The sequence below is a fragment of the Haliaeetus albicilla genome, chromosome 1 (genome assembly GCF_947461875.1).
Source record: "Haliaeetus albicilla chromosome 1, bHalAlb1.1, whole genome shotgun sequence".
Classification (NCBI taxonomy): Eukaryota; Metazoa; Chordata; class Aves; order Accipitriformes; family Accipitridae; genus Haliaeetus; species Haliaeetus albicilla.
In genome coordinates, this window is record NC_091483.1 from 2,355,889 (window position 1) to 2,373,407 (window position 17,519).

The 17,519-nt window shown below is 46.9% G+C and overlaps 1 protein-coding gene across 5 annotated transcripts in view; it reads right to left on the bottom strand.

The window, feature by feature from the left end:
• Positions 1-933: 933 nt before the first annotated feature.
• SPRY1 (sprouty RTK signaling antagonist 1) overlaps positions 934-17,519 on the bottom strand; it is a 67,741-nt gene continuing 51,155 nt past the window's right edge. Inside the window, exons 1-2 of one of the 5 annotated variants that reach the window (XM_069796304.1) lie at positions 7,405-7,641; positions 934-3,239 (exon numbers count right to left, since the gene is read on the bottom strand). In XM_069796304.1, coding sequence (XP_069652405.1) covers positions 2,222-3,184 — 963 coding nt within the window. In that variant the 5' untranslated portion in view covers positions 3,185-3,239; positions 7,405-7,641 and the 3' untranslated portion in view covers positions 934-2,221. Of the gene's footprint in view, positions 3,240-4,392; positions 5,099-5,181; positions 5,283-6,035; positions 6,149-7,404; positions 7,642-17,519 lie in introns of those variants that run through there. The other 4 variants (XM_069796652.1, XM_069796393.1, XM_069796493.1 and 1 more) reach the window with 4 other exon arrangements.

Consider the following 17,519-nt stretch of genomic DNA (forward strand, 5'->3'; position numbering starts at 1 on the left):
ATTCAAATCATCAATATGCTAGGAGTCAGAACAGCTTGAATATGGCAATTCAAAGCAGCAGGACTTCAAAACACAAGATACGACAGATTTGTCAACTTATTACTGTGTTCTTAAAGTGGAGTTTCTCTAGAACCACTTACTCTGAATACCATGTGAAATTACATCCATTTAATAAACTTTTAACTTTAGAAGAATTGCGATGTTAGCCTTGACCCACATGAACAGAAGAATGGGGTTTCCCCATTCACTCTTAATGAAAAGCTTTTTTGTTGAATACGTGTTAAATGGCCACAAGTAGCTGTGGCACTTAGGTCACCCTTAAGAGCCTTTAATTTAAAGACAGAAGATAGATTCAGCTGACATTGGGAAACCGTATGGGAAAATGACCAAACAAGCCGTAGACATAGGCGCATGCACACACCCCCCAAATTTCAAAGCTAGCAAACTAAAGCAACACAACCGTTATTTTTTATCCTGCCTCTTGCCTTTTATTTAGATTTGAGCTTGGGAGATTCATTACTTCAGTTGACGTACAATTTAACCAGCCAAGAAGTTCTGTATAGGAAAATTTAAAATAGGTTTACATCTTAATTTGGTATTCTTTAGGAAACAAAAACCCTTGAAGTTACGGTTTCCTCCTGCACAACCGTATTTGCAAATGCTTTGGCAAATAAATAGGGCCTACGCTTCTTGGCATTGTTAAGCACAACATATACATTCAATTGTATTAAATATCCCATAGCAAAAACTTGATATATAGTTAGGAAACTTAAAATTATGTAAACTAAACTAGAGCACAGACTAGTGGTTTTGAAGTATCAATAGGAAGTTATTTGCTACCTGACAGACCGCAAGGAGGAGAAAGCCCAACAACCCAGCGATATGCATACGTAGCTCACAACCTGTCACTATAACAAAAGAACTCAAGAGCCATTTTCATTAATTAATATATTTTCTGCATTATAGTTAACATATGTACTTTCTTCGTGTCATCCTTATTTCGTTAAGTATTGATATTTTGTTATATTCAGACATGAGTACATTTTCAGAGTCTTTTGCAATAAATATCATAAAATAATAGAGATTCACATAATAAATATTCTTTACAATAAAAAAAGTTTTAACAGACTTTTGTCTTAAAAATAGTTGGGATTCAACTTTGTGTTTTATACATAAAATATACAAAAAAGGACCACAATTTGTGGCTAAGGCAATAAAACAGGGACAGAATAAAATTATAAAGTACAGAGCAAAGCTAAATTCACTAAACCAAAGGATCACAAGAAACCTTAAGGACTCAAGAACGTGTAGGTGACTCAATGACACCTGAAGGCCGTTTGGATATATGAACACCACCAACTTTAATATCAACTGATACTGATAGACTATAAAAACAGGAGTGGGAGGGTGGAGTGAGCCATATCCTTCAAAGATTTGACAGCAAAAGAAACAAATGTGTATGTTGCAGCCATAATGTCTCCAATGTGAAGATCTACATAGTGTAGCAAAAACTGAAGTTACATTGAAAATGTAAAAAAAGGAGGCAGGGCAATTCTCAGGACTGAGAATGTTCCAAAAGTTAAGACAAAAAGGGGGGGGGGGGGGGGCAAAAAAAAAGGAGGCTGCTTACAGAAGAGTCAGGCCTTTCATTTGGCAAGGCCCTTATTTTACATCCCTCTCCAGAAAGAACACACACAAAAAAAGTTATTTCACAATCCAGCTCACTCATGAAAGTTATTCTTCCTTGGTACCCGGGGGGGGGGGGGTTTAAGGGAAAAAAAAATAAAATTGCTGAGAACAAAAAACATCTTTGGGAAGATATTCACAGAGCAAGAAGCTTCAAGAGCCCAGTGAGCCCTCACTGTCTCTTTCAGGAGTGGTTCAGTTACAAACTCGAAAGACCCTGCCAAAGTGAGCGGCAGATGCAGATACCAGGTCCACACTTACCAAAGAGCAGCAACGACTACGTAAAATGCTCCACACTCAGCCAAGTCAATAGGAAGAGGAGAGCAAAGACGCAAAGGGAAGAACGTGTGTATTTGAAGTTGGGAAGACAGAAAGGAAAGGAAAAAGAACAGCCCCCCCCGCCAAAAGCTGGGGAGGGGGGGCAGGGAGGCGGGTGGTGAGAAAAAAAAGAAAGAAAGTAAAAAAAAAAAAAAAAAAAAAAATCAGCTACAACCTGAAAAACAGAAGTTGGAGGAAGTAAACCTCCCTCCAAAAATCATGAGGGCTTGCCCTGACCCCGGGAGGGGCAGCTCTCCAGTTTGCAATAGACCGCGTTGGAGTTCTTGCATCGGCAACCTGGACGATTGACGCGGTCGTAACACCCTCGACAGAGTTTTAGGCATCCCTTGGCAGGAGGGTAGCAGAGCAAGCAAGGCAAAAACAAGGACATCGCTCCCATGCACAGGTACCTAGAACAGCAGTGTGACTGGGAACAAGAGCAGGGATTATCCGCGTAAGAGTCCCCTTCATCGTCGTTAGAACAGTGGTAGAAGATCCCTTTGACCAAACACATGCAGGTGCCGTACTCCACCATGCTCTCCGCAGAGCACAAGCACTGCCGGTTGCAGGCCAAGCAAGAAGGGAGGGCCCTCGGGGCCGTGCACTCGCCGCACTTGCACTTCCCACACCGTTCGCAGATAAACTTGTGCTGCGCCAAGTCCTCTTTCAAAGGACCCTTCAGATCATCTACAACCGGAGACGACTGCTTGGGCTGCGCCCGGATCGTCCGATCGGATCTGTGGCCCGAACCCGGCCGGGATGGAGGTGACCGTCCTAGCAGCCCTTGCTCTGAGGAAGCACTGCTGTTGCTCCCCGAGCTGGCCGCGCTCCCCGTGCTGGTCGATCTGCTCAAGACGGGAGCCCTCACGTTATGCTGGTGCGCCACGTGCCCCACGTGGCTGGGTCTGTGTTCATAATTATTATTCACATTAATTGGTATGATTTCGTGAGTCCTTTCATGCTTCTCTTGCCTGGGTGCTGTCCGCGGACCAGATTTTTTCACCACAGACGGACCTTCGGTGTATTCGTTGCTGCCCCTGATTGCCTTGATCTGGTCCAGTGACAAGATAGCTGTTGGCTGGCTCTCTCTTTCATAGTCCAACCGTTGCCGGCTGTCCAAGGAGGGCTGCTGAATCACCACTAGCGAACCACCGCTGCCGTGTTGACTTTGGGGCTCCATCTGTAGTGATCTCTACTTCTGGCATTCAGTGGGAACCTGGCATGCATCTGAAATCCTAAAATAATAATAAGACAGAAGGTATAAATAAACGTTGGGTGTGTACATATATACACACGATCAAGGGCGAAAGAGGAATAAAGAATGGGATACTTTTCGAAAACAGAAATGATATGGCAAACCACAAATTGCCCTAGCCACCTGGTACTGATCTCTTTCAGCAGGGGATTACAACAACGCTGAGGATCTGGCTAAAGTCCAGTAATGGGGAGAGCCTGGGTATGGCATCATAGATGAGGAATGCAAAGGAGACCCCATGCCATTTAAAAAAAAAAAAAAAATAAAGTCCAGTATTAACCTGTACGCTTACTTGGCAAGCCATGGAAAGCACTTCTCACTTGCTACCAAACTCAACATCTGTCTAACTAGCAGCAGCAATTCTGAACGCCCCCCAAACTAAGCTGGAAACAGGCAAGAACACTATCAGGTTCATGTCCTGTATGGCAGAATAAAGAACATGCGCAATTCTCACCCTTCTGTCTGCATCTGCAGCATCAGAAAGCTCAACAGATCTGCTTGCTAGTACATTTGGAAAGTCTCCTTTTTAAAGTGACGTATGTGCATTACAAAGTCTCGAACGAAGTACTGTCAAGCGGCCAAGACATTTTCTGTAAGGAAGTAACTCAGCATACAAATCTAATATGCTCCTTATAAAATTAAAGCAAGGGTGCAAACAGCCTGTTTTCAAGTATTTTCTGACCACTGGCCAGGGTGTGAAAGAAAAAGGGGTAGAAAAGGCTAAGATGAACGAGGTGTCAGATAAAAAGTACCTAAGGATTCGTAAGAGTGTTAAGAGCAGATGACACAAAAAAAACCCCAACCACCACCTCAAAACACAATCGAAGGAGAAATCCACTTTCACAAGACAGACAGATTAAAAGCTTCCCAAATAAATATAGCATCTTCTGGTCTATCTTTTAAACAAACGGTACGCATTTTCATTCCTTTTCATTCTGCCTAGCTATCGACATGAAGATTGCAACGCCGATCGAGAAAACTGCAGTGACAGTTCTGTAGCTATATGGTAATTGTGACGAGTCTCTAAATGCCACATTTATACAGAGAACCAAGAAAATAAACTGCTTTCCTTTACTGACAGCTGGGGGAAAAGTCCCTTTCCACTCTCCCCCCAAGATGTCATACACGTTTACCTGAGAGAGGAGAAAGTGAAGTGCTATCAAGCATTTCCAAAACTCATCCAATAATCGTGAGAAAGAGCCTTGTCTCACCTACCCAGATCCCAGGCGGCACGGAGCTGTTCCCCACTCAGGAGAGAAAAAGGCACAGTGGTGTGGAAGCACAGGGATGGACAAGAGCAGGAAAGGTTTCCTCTAACAGGTAGTTAGCATCTTTATCACTCTTTATCATTAGCGGTCGCTAATGAAGGGTAAGCACCAGCTTCTGCCAGGACATGACATCTTTGTGCTCGCCCAGCAGTCAAAGATTTCAATTTACGTTTAAAGTCACCTGTGTGGGCTTTACGCTCACCCGATTAAGAGAAATAAAAGAAAAAAAAAGTACACAAACCCCCCAAACACGTTCACTTCTCATTCACACCCCCCCCCCCCCCCCCAACAAGGTGCCTTCTTCAGGAGCGCTGAATACAAATCCACAACCGACCAAGGGTGAATGAATGTGAAAAGGGAAAAAGATTTACAGCTGCACCAACCAGGAGCTGGGCTCCCCGGGGGGACGAAAAAAAATCATATCCCAAGAAAATGCGAAAGACAGCCAGTGCCATCTTTGGGGGGAAAGCGCAACATCAACCCGGCGCGCAGACTGACAAGACCAACTGCAGACCCGGCACAACCAACCACCTCCACCCCCGTGATAACCAGTCTTTAAACTGGTGTGCGTGTCCGTGTCCGTGGTGTCCGTGTCCGTGGTGTCCGTGTCGCCCCCCCGACCCCAACCCCGGCCAACAAAAAAAAACCACATACAGCCAAGACGACGAGAGACCTCATGCTGCTGCACCCGGGGCAGGCACAGCCTGCAGTGCCTCCACCGCCTGTCAGCGCTCCCTCCCCACGCCTCGCCGATCCCCCCCCACGTCCCGTCCCGTCCCGTCCCGTCCCGCCTTTCCCCGGGCGGGCGGCGGCGCGGCGCCCTCTGTGCCCCGAGCGGGGCGAGGCGCGGAGCACGCCGCTGACGGAGAGGAAGGAAGAGGAGGGGAAAAAGGGGAAAAAAAAAAAGTTATGAATGAAAACAAGGGCTTTTCTTTTTTTTCCCCTTCTTCTTCTTCTTCTCCCCCCCCTCCTTCCTTTTACAGGGGAGGGCAGAGACCGAGGTCGGCGCTGCCTCAGGAGGGCGGACTTCCCGGCATTTAAAGCGGCAGCGCCCGGCCACTGCAGCGCCGGGGATTCCCCGCCGCCGCCGCCGATGGGGGGCTGCCGGCTCGACACCCCCCCCTCACCCCGGCGAAGGAGCCGCCTGCGAGGAGGCGTTTGGGTTTCTGTGGGGGGTTTTTTGGACGTTATGCTCGTTTTCAGCCGACCGCGGTCCTCCCCCCCCGCCCGTAACGGCCGGTCCCCAAGCAGTGACCACACAGCCCCCCCCCCGGTCTGTCAGACCGCCCCGCTCCCGCCCGACACCCCCTCGGCGAGTGCGGGGCTCTCCCGTGGAAGCCCAATCCCAGCGGTTTTGAGGTGAATTTTTTTTTTTTTTTTTTTGGAGGAGGAGCGGGGGGTGTCCGGCGGTGCGGCACCTGCTCGCCGTGCAGGCGACCGGGCTGCACCGCCCCCGCGGTAAAAGCACGACGAGTCCCCGTGTCCCCCCCCCCCGTCCCCCCACTTACTTATTTCCAAGTTGTCGCTACCTTCGGCAAACCCACCCGGCGGAGGGCGGCTGGGTGACGGCGGGGCTGCAGCCCCGGCCCCTCGCCCTCCCAGCCCCGCGGGGGGTGTATGTGTGTGTGGAGCGGGGACGGGGACGGGGACGGGGGGGGTGAAGGCGGGCGGGCTGCGCTCGTCGTTCTTCGGCAAAGCCCTAGGCAGATCTCCGCGGAGGAAAATCCAGCTCCGCTGCCCTCCGCAAGCCCTCCCCTCTTCGGGGGGTCAGCGTTCAGCCGGGGCCGGGCCGCCTTCCCCTGGACCGCGGAGCCCTCGGGGAGGCCGAGGGAAGAAGCGTTCTTCCTTCGGCCGCCAGTCTCTCGGGTCTGCGAGGCGACGGGGAAAAACAAACCGAGCCCCTTCGGGCGAACGGTTTAATCTCGGGTCTAGCAGAGGCAGCTGCTGCCAAGGGGCGCTTGCGAAGAGGGTCTCCAAGAAGACGCGGGGAATGCCAGGCTCCTGCTCGGGTTTCTGATTCCCCTTTCCTGACGGGAGCCGTCCCGGGCGATCCCTCCACGCTGTGGTTGGGGAAGGGGAGTGGTGGTTGGGGGGGGGGGGGTGAGTGCACGGCAGCGGGTCCCGGGTCCGGCGCTCGGCTTCACCGCATGGTCCCTCTTGGCAAAGTGCAACCACAAGCCCTAGCGCAAGAGATTTGTTGCGGTGGGTTGGTTTGGGGGTTTGGGGGTTTTTTTTTGGGGGGGGGGGGAGAAGAAGAAGTCGCGGAGAGGCACTTGCTTTCCAGGCACACCTCAGCAAGTTGCAACCGAAGCCAAGAGGCAGAGCGTAATGGCTCTGCGAGCCCTCTGCAAAGACTGCCATGTGCTTGCTTGTTGCTGTCGGGAGGCCGATTGACAGGGCTCGCGGCACGTCAGGGAGAAAAACGGCAACAGAAGGCAGCCCCGGACGCAAAAAAAAAAAAAAAAGTAAAATAAAAAAACCCCCAAAACTCTCGCACGAAAACTCCCCGGAGCCTCCTCGGTCTTCCGAGAGAATCCAAACGCAACGCCACATCCCCGCGTTAAGGCAAGCCGGACAAATTACCCAACCGGAGGGTTTTTTTTTTTTTAATTACCAGCAAATTGTGACTGGCTTAGCGGCGCTCACACGGGACCACGACAGACCCTCGCCCCCCGGCCCCTGCGGTCGCTTCCCCGCGGACCGCACCGAACGCCCTCCGGCCGTTCGGTGCGGTCCGCGGGGAAGCGACCGCAGCGGCCGGGGGCCGCTCGCCTGCCCCGGCCGCCCCCCGCTGCCTACGAGAACCCCTCACCCCCGGGCACCTGATGCGGCGGCGGAGGGGGGGGGGGCGAGGGAGAGCGTCGATCCCGGGCTTACCTAAGGCCAAGGTGAACGCCTGCTTCCCGAGGCACATTGGCGGCCCCGGCGCGGAGTCCAGCCCGGGCAGTGTAGGCAGCCGCTCCGTCCCGCCGCCCGGTCCCGCCGCCGTTCCGGACTGACTCCGGCCGCTCCCCGCCGCCTTTCAGCGCGCAGCCCCCGCCCGCCGCCCGGCCGCGCCCCCGTGATGTCAATGTGTCACTGCGCGGCGACCCCGAAATCCCGGAGTGGATTTTTTTTTTTTTTTCCACGCCCTCCCGGGAGACGCTCCCCGCACGGGTCACGGCCTTCTCCCCCCCCCCCGTCCTCACAAGCACCGCGGGCGAGGCGGCGGTGGCTGCGTGTGCGTGAGCCAACCTGCCCCCGGGGCTCACCGCCACGGCCCGGCTTGGCGGCTCCCAGCCCCGCCGTGGTGGTGTGATCCCGCGGCCCCGCCGCTCCCGGCCGGCAGAGGGAGCGCGGAGGAGCGGGAGGCCGCGGACGGGGCCCGGCCTCCGTGGGCTGAGGGGGAGACGCAGGTGAAGGCGAGGTGGCGGTGGGGAAAAACGGGGTTTATTTCTGGGCAGAAGAGCGCGTCGTGGGGCTGGAGTCCTTCTCTGGGGTGTCTCCGCAGCGGCGGCTTTCACGCAGGGTCGAGCCAGGTGGAAGAGCCATTGATTTATACCCATAAAACGCTTCCGCTTCTTTCGGCCGAGGAAGGAGGCAGCTGAGGACTTCAGAAAGCATCGGCCCTCGTCAGCCTTCCGTTAGGTTGGAATCGGCCCATCCTGCCGTTTTACAGATGGTACTGGAGCTGCGGGAGATGGTTACGGTTTACCCGGTTGTCTTCCTCTACCGCCTTTCCCATCCGGAGACCGCAGGGTCCCCTCCGAAATGCGTCGCTGCGTTCCTGCCATGGAGACATCACCGTGATGCCTCCACAGCCATCGCTTTTACGGCCAAATAGTATCTTTGATGTATGTTTTGGGGTTGGTTGGGGGGTTTTTTTGGTTTTGTTTTTTTGTTGTTGTTGTGGGTTCTTTGACTAAAGCGTTTTAAAAGGCACCTAAAAGAACACGGAGAAATGATGTAAAAAGCGATCAAAATTCTGAGAATTATTTCATAACGACACACAACGTATCAGAACAGTTGAGACTTCTAGTGCTTGGCTAAGCATCGCTGTAGCCCCAAGTTTACCCGAAACATTCTAACGGGCTTTTTACAGTCTCTTTCACAAAAATCATAATTCTCCCACCTTTTGCCCCAAAGAAGGAAAAAAAAAAGTATTACGAATACATGGAGCTGCTTAGCAGGTACGTTCACCTGAAAGCAAATAATCCCTACAAACGAGAACATACCAGTACAAAGGTACTCTTCTGTGACGCCTGGTCTGTCCACCCAGATCACGCTTACGGATGTAGCGCGACTATTTTTCATTACACTTCACCAGGCTGGGAAAGAAAATACCCAAACTACATTTCTTTAATTTCCATCATTATACAAAAACTTTACTTCAACCATGTATTTCTCTATGAAATTAAATCTTTATGCATTAAAGGTTATATACTGTATATCACTAACACTTCTAAGTTTGTAATTAACAGGCTGCTGATATGGACAAACTATAAATACTGTCTTCCAACTACAGAGGCTCAAGTGACAAACAGCAGCATAAAAATCTTTGGCACGGTCACAAAAATATCCCAGTTCATCACTAATATTGCGAGGGGAATTAGAAAATGTGGTTGGTCACCAGAAGCGTTCTCAGACACACTACGAGCACAAAGTACAAAACCATTTTCAGTTAAATCCATCTGAAAACTTTGGAACCTATCACAGTTCAAACCGACAAAAATTCCTACCAAAGAACAAAAATGACTTGAGGGAACTACTAACACAAATTACCCCCGCAGAGTAGCGCTTAGTGGTGCAAATCTTATCTTCTCCTGCTATATTTTAGCTTTCTGTCACAAAACAGCTCCGTTTTGCGTAAAGACAAACCCAAAGACGCAGCATTTGTGTACATGTGCTACGTACAGCAATTCTTGCAGCAACATCGACAGCATCAGCGGTGGCAGTAGGTGAGTTGCAGGCGAACAGCGGGTAATCGAGCCTTTCGGGTTAGCGGGGCTCCGCTCTGCGGCTGAGAATACTCGTATTTAGCAACTGACTGTCTTCTCACTGAAGTTCCTACGTGTTTTTCCTAGGATACTACTGTAAAAACATGGCTTAACACCTTTCCTTTCACATCTCTAAAGCCGGTACTACCTTAAAAAACCCATGCCAAGCGTTAAGAGCTTGATTTTAGAAATACAGTACTGGGCTTGAATGGGTCAGTAAAATAGGCAAGAATACTGGCAGCAGTTTGCTGTCACTTGGCACCTGAATTAACACTTCACTGAAACAAGGGAAAACCCTACAGCTATATCAGAAGGCTCCCCGCAGACTCAAGCAAACACGCCTGCATGTCACGCAAGTCATCTCATTAGATTTTCTTGGAAAGGATAGCAGCGAGAAGCTTTTGTTAGAAAAAGGAGAGCAAGAATGCTGGAGACTAAATTGGCAACTTGGAAAAGGATTGACACACCTTATGACTACATCCTGGCACAACCTTAATTTGAGGATTGACACACAGACAGGAATCCAATGCAACCAAGTTATTTTCTATCTCCAAACTGTCATCTAAAGGTGCCTGTTGCTCCCACTGACAACAAGTCAAGAGGGACCAGCCCTTTGTGCCCAAAGTTAATCCTTCTGAAAAACCTTCCAGAACTGGGTTCAAGAGACTGACTGATGGCTGACAGTCATCACTCAATCCCTGTTTCCACTTTCACTTCGAGGATTATGTACTGGAGATCATCTCCACCTTCTGCAGCCATATGCCACTTCTCCCTCATGCAAGCTTTGGTGTGCCTTTTGAGGCGTGTTGGACAGAATAAAAGCGGAGTCCCTCGTTGGGTTTTGTTTGTTCCCCCCCCCCCCCTAATTCACAATCAGAAGCAACTTTCATCTTGAGGTCACTTGATTGACCTTTATAGGTAGGGAACTACACCTTTGTAAAGATGAATTGGATAAACCGTGATCTTCCCACTATCAGTGATGAGCAACGCTGCTCCCATGTTGCGCCCCACCTGGGAATACCATCGTATTTCCCCTGAAGCAGCATCTCTTAGCCCCTGCTAAGGCACAGGTCCCAGCCGAGGAGGAGGAGGACACGTACTCAGTCCCAGACACTGGCACTTCTCTCTTCCTTCTAGGCAGTGCGAGGTGGCTTAGTCTGTGAAAAGCAAGAGCTATCCTGTCTATCAATCAGCACTGTATCCTTTCAGACAGAAGAGGTGACAAACAGCCTGCACTTGAAGCATTCGACATTTACTGTTCCTGTCAGTCATCTTCTGTGGTGATAACTATCTTAGGCCAATATGGCTTTGAGGAGACTCAGCAGAGAAAGTGTTTACGCAAGTTATTTGTCAGTTAATAACCAACCTTCACAGCTGTAACAACATTTCTGAAGTTATAGAGGAATTCAAAAGCATTTTAGGAAAGCCCACACATTGGCATTTGTAACGAAGTTATAATCGAAATCGTTGCACCAGTCTTGCCTGTAGAATGTGTGAGTCCTGTAGTTCCCCCGCCAGCTGTGCAGCGCTAATCTTGCAGAGGTGGGTGTCGGGAGAAACAGCTGGAGCCTGCGGCTCCCAAAAGCTTCGCACGTCAGCAACTCGGACGTTGCGCTAGGTGGAATTTTGCGGGTGTTAGTGTTTGGAGGCTCGGGACCCACGGTGTGCTCGGAGAGCCTCAGAAACTCTCAGTGCAAACCATACATGCTTATTGGGGTAAGACCGGTACAATTGAATTTTTAACGCTTACTCAAGTAGGCCTATGTATAGTGAAAAACCCCCCAACAAACCAACAAAATCCTACAATCGCTATTAAATACTGCTGTAATAATAAGAGTTGTGGGCAGCTTCCTGTCAGCTCATTGAAAACCTTTGCGGTTCTGGCTTAGGCTGGCTGGCACATGAGGCGAAATAAAGCTATTCCGAAGAGCTGAAGTGAAAACCATAGGTGCTGAGGTGAAAGGCATACCCCAAAAGGTACAGCAAATCTTTTCAGGGTAAGGAAGAGAAAGTGAAGGATGATGTGAGGTAGCGTTTCCAATCACGCTCTCTGCTAGACAAGTTGACCTTTATCTGAGATCAAAGGCACCAGTAGCTGGGGATTTCTTCAGCTTCTGCACAAGGACTGTTCTTCAAGCTCTCTGAAGAAGCGCAGCCGTGTGAAGCTGCTCCTTGCCATCACTGCACGGGCTGGGGGTAGGCACACAGGAAATCCTCAGTTGCAAATACAATCTTGAGTTTTCTCTTTAGAAGATAACATCAGTTTTTCTTAGAGGCAGAAGAGATAGTAAAAGGCAGCAGCCAGGCAAACCTCTGAGAACAAAGGGATGAACCTCCACATGAACCTGCTTCATGAGCATTTGAACATTGAATCAAAGTACAGGGGAAATGCTGCAGAGCTAGGGTTTTGGTCCATGCCCAAACTCAGCACAAGTTAAAAAAGAAAGAACCTGCAAAGCTTCGCACAGTAAGTTGGGAGTCTGAGAACATGCTTCCCTTCCCCATCTCTTGCACCGTATCAGAGAAACCAGTTTTTTCCTTGGGTGTTCCTCCCAAGCACGGAGAGCAGCTGGAGATATGGCGTTTGGTGGTCAGGTCAGCGACACCCGCTAGCTATTTCTGAATCACTGAAAGGTCAGTTTGGTAAATGGGGATTAGCCAGAAAAACTGCGGGGCGGGGGTGTGCTGCAACTTAGGTAGAACCTATGTGATTTTTTGGCCTTCCCAAATGGTAGTTTTTAATGCTATCTTGCTTTCGCTGTGAAGAGTAGCAAAGGAACTTTTGCTGTCAAAAATGTAATTGAAGACAAATAGCATTGAAGAAAAGCTGTAGGAAAGACAACACACCAGTAAAGGCACCTAACAAGAGGCAAAACTTCACTCTCCGAAGTGCGGGCCACAGCACGTCTCTTCATTTTTCACTACTCACTTGCCATATAGGCAACTGGTACATTTACATTTCTCCTTCAGATCTCCACAGTTATTTGTGGTCTGATCAAGTTTATTTCTTCCTTGGAGAACTGTCTCTGTAGACTTCATGTTTAGCTGCCGTACTCATTGTCTGCACTTATACAAGATACGCTGCTAAGGTACTGATGATGTCTTAGTTACTTTGTACTAATTTTTAAGTCTTTTAGTAAATTAGCTAATGTTACTTCACCTGCCTGTATAAAAAACTTTGTGAAAAAGGAAAATTGTCATTATTACTTAATACAGATAATAACCTATTCACATCCATTGTAAATTACATTATCTGCGACGCGTTGTTTCCCGTCTTAGCACGAAGCAAGCTGCCTTTTATTATCCATTGAGACACAGTTCCTTGCACAGAAATTAGAATAAGCTCTGCTTCGTTGCAGTTTTCACTGACAGGAGAGTATTCCTGTGTTGAACTACATCATCACAAATATATATATATATATCTCGTAGTTTTAACATCACTAAGGAGAAGGAAACAAGGGTCTGTGAAGCTAAGAAGAGGGCTAAGTGTTAAAACCTCTTCTTTCTTTCTCCTAATTTTGGATTGGGCACATTTCAAAATGTCTCAGTCCTGACTCTGCTCTGTTCGTTTGCTGTCAGAGACTGCAAAAATACTCATCACTGCAAAGCCGCATCATAAAAGTATTAGTCAATTAAGAGAGTAATTGTTTGGGTGGCTCCTTCGACCTACCTCTTATTTGAAGGCCTGGCACCTGACCGAATACTCAACTTTTTCCATTAAGATTTTACCAGGTGAAAATTCCGTCCACGCATGAGATGAGGTGGCTGAGCAAACCCCAGCTCCCCAGAAGGAAGCCGCGTGTCAGAGCCCTTGAACACAAAAGCCCGTTACTGCGGCAGAGAGCACAAACCACGACCACGCTCCGTGGAAGCAGTTCTCGCTTCTCTCCTTCTGACGTGAATTATATCTTTGAAAGGTGCCGGATTGGTGGATTATGGCATCAGATCCCAGGCTCCCCAGTTGTATTCTGCTGCATTTTTAGCATGCAATTGATACAAGAAAACCGCAACATTAATGCGAAGATTATACTGATTCAGTGGGTGGAGGAAATCAGGGTAATTCACTTTCTGCAACCATAGTAGTTCAGGTGGGTTCTCTTTGGTTTTTTTAAGGCCACTAAACTGTTTTTCCATTTCTCTTGCTTTCTTCTACAGCTGAGTTAGGTAACAAACAGGTGGAGCTACAAAGATTCTCCTGGTGGGATTAAGTACTGTAGATCTAGCTGTGTAAGTATGTGCCGAGAGCTGAGGGAAAGGAGGTGGCTGTTTTAATTATAGCTGATAAAAAACTAGCCAGAGGAAATCCACCATGACTGAATAATAGCATTTAGCTTCAAAAACAACCGAGGAACAAACCTTTCCCATTTCTGCTCGAGAAGTGGCCACTCCCCAGGTGTGGACTGCATTATCAGAGGAAAAGGTATAGCTCTCTGCTAATTTAAATACATGGCTCTGTGTATGTTTTTATTATCTAACCACTTGTGGCGACTCGGGTATTAGTACATCTCTAGGAATGCCTATTATTTGTCAGGTTGTGCAATCCGTCACTGTCAGCTGAAGGAGGTCTCGGGAGCAGCGTTTCTAATTTGATTTGAAAATATACATGGAAACCTGAGACTGCTTTTAGCAAGAATGATGGGGTTGGCCTAATGAACACAATCTCTTTTGTCGTTCTCGAGAACAGTGTGTCAACAACTAAGTTTAGGTTCCCTCCACAGCTGTAACAGCTTCTGTAGAGAAGCAGTAACTTAACATCTATGTCACGTTCTTGGTTCTGCTTTACCAATCGAAAGGCATTTCAATGGGCTTGTAACAGACAACCTTTGATTCCCTGGAATGCAAGCAGGGAGGAAGTTTTTCCATGGACCCCTTGTAAAGAAGTTTACACCAAGCAATGATTTTTTTCACAGAAACTTCTTCCCCTGCACCTTAATACAGGTGCATGATACCAAATGACGCTTATGAAAGCACGTATCTAGAGACGCAGTTCCCAAATAGCTAGGGCACCAGAAACTGGCTACAGGAAAATGAACGTGCCACAGAATGTCTCTGTGGCAGAGCCGCATGTGTTTCTGGCTGCAGCATCAGCCACTTCAGTACGTAAATATTTACCGATTCTGACTTCTCATGGGAAAAAACAAAGTGACTAACCCCACACCTTTCTTTTTTACAGTTGAAAAGACATGGAAAAGATCTCTCACTACAACTCTGCAAGAGTACAGCAACATCACGGGTAGCTTGCTGCATCCCAATAAGAGAATGATAAAATATGATTTCGCTATTAATCTGGCTTTTTTTTTTCCCCCAATTTCCTGAGTCATCTTTAAAAGAATCTGGTTTACATTTGGCAATTTGAGTATTAAGTGCCAAGATATCCCTTGCATGTTTGATGTTGTTTGTTGTACTCTAGAAGAGCTTGTTAGTCACACCTTGAAATTTTGCTCTGTAACAACATCTATCTGTCAAGGAATATTCAGTGTCAAGGGCTGGATTCTGTTCCTAGTGAAATCGAAGTTAATCTTGTTTTCCTTTGGGATTGATGAAGTCAGGAGACTTCTGAGTTTTGGAGATAGTTTGTGTATTTGCTCTTTGTATCTAATATATCCATGTATATATAAAATATATATAAAAATATATATATAGTATAAATATATGCAAATGTATATATAAAATATTATTCCTCAAGAGCTTTTGGGTTGAAAAGGTCAGATTTCTCTCACCAAAAAGAACTGGGAAAACCCTTGACAATAAAGAACATAAAGCATACGTGATGACGCACATACTGTCGTGTTATTGATGAAAAAAACTCTCATTTCCATCAGGGTGGGAGACAGGCCGTGGATGAGGCAGGAACTGTGCTGCTCTAACTCAACACGAACCGGTAGGAAAGCTTGCACTGCCTCTCCTGCTGGCTCTCACCCAGAAGAACATGTACGGACACACACTTCACACGTGTATGTTATGAGACCAAAAATTGTGTGTGTCTCTGTGTGTTGGGGGTGGGGGGTGGTCCCTCTTTTAGATTCCCTCAATAAGTTTCTATTTTGAAACCCCTACCGTGATTCTTGTTTCTTTCTGCGATTCATTAAACACGCTATTCTTGAGAAGCCAAAGAATTCCAACATATAAAGGCCACATCTACTGCTGAAACATACTTTGTTAAAGCATCTCAAAGCCTAATTAGGATCTTGTATCTATTGCTTCCCAAGTTCAGGAAACTGAAGTTCAGTAATTTTGAAAATTATGCAGAGAATGGATTTTTCCCCTGAAGTAGCACACTGACCTTCCAAAACACTGCGGTAATGCTACTGCAACATGACATTTCTTGCTGTAATACTGAAGGATTCACAAGGGAGGCACCGTACTGTTGCTTACAGCTGTTTGCGTAGATTTACAGGGGTATAATCTGGCTTAAAAGAAGCATCTGAATAAAGATAAAAATGCCAAGTGTGTCCAGTTGAAAAATGCAAAACGCAGTGCCTTTTCCAGCATACTTATTGTGTGTGTTTCCACTGCTTTTTTATGTTAGCTTAGAAGTGTGGACATTGTTGCCTGACTGAATTCAGAGCTTGTAGTAATTTTCCATCCTGTTTATTAAATACAGGACACCCCCCCGCCCCGACAACAGTTCCCTAGTGCATTCTAAGAGACCTCAGAGTATTCAGAAAAGGTCGTCTTCAGCTTCAGCAGATATTGAGGACAACTGCTCAGCTGTAATTTATGTCCATACCTCTTAAAGTAAGTGAAATAGCTGTCATCACCAGGCTGGATTTCAGCTCTGTAGAGGGTAATTATCAAAACTTAAACATCGATCTTTTAGAACTTAAACACCACTCTGTCCTTGTAGCAAACTACCACTACTTTTCTAATTCTTCTCCAAATGCCCCATCTCCAGCAAATTTAAACAGAAGCCTATGATATTCTTATGCAGGTAAGATACAGTTTTCAGCATATTGCTACCATATGCTGAGTTTTTGTTGAAGGTCTCGTGCAGGTTGCACATCAGGGCTCTCAGAAGTAGCGCTACTCATATTTCATCACACAAACAGTGTGAAACATGGGAAGTAAATGGAAAACAACATTTTTGGAGCTGGACCGGTGTCAAGAATTACTTTTCAAAACCCTTTGCTGTTCTTTTTTAAACTTGCCACATGAAAAAAATAACTTTGAGTCAATTACAAACACTCCTGTAGACTCATTAGCTCCTGTAGGCTTAATTTTCCAGGGTGCCAATTGCTTTAAAGTAAAAGTGCTCAGCACTTCTTAGGAAGACACAGAAAGAATCAGTTGCTCAGAGACTTCTTTCTAAGGCAGGAAGGGAAAATTCCTATTGTCTGACCTCCCTGGGCAGATCTTGAAAACATTGTCTTTTATTCTTTAGCAGTGTTATTGAAACATACCGCCCTAGCACTAAATGCTACCTAGATGTCAAGTCAATTCTATAGCAATTATCAATTTCAGTCAGCATAAGTTACCGATATCACCTTATATATACCGGTCATAGCAGTACTGAATATAAAAGCTAAAGTCTACTGAAAGGTAGATGCAAAAGAGTCAAAGCTTTTTGATATTTAAAATAATATTAAAAATGGAGTCTGCCACTGAAACAGCTTAGAGAGGTGAATTTTCAGCTATTGCATACCCACACACTTGAGAACACAGACCTGTCAATAAAAGCATATCTAATCTCAAGTGCATTTGTAGGTTCCCTGTCAACTGACGTTGGGAACTTCTGATGGTATGCATTTTCTAAATTACAGGCATCTTCCCATGTACTGTTAGGTACTCGAATACCAATATGTATGCTAATTGTACCTATAAAGATGCAAAGTAAATATGAGAGATGTAGTAAATATGAAACACTTTATTTCAACTTTGTTCTTTGCAGAACAGCTAAACTAGCTAAACTGTTGATATTAGAGGTAGTTTAGACAGAAGATGGCTTGAACTAAAAGAAAAAAAAGAAAAAATATTTTTTCAGTGTATGTCATGGAAGATCACTTGATTTCAAGTGAA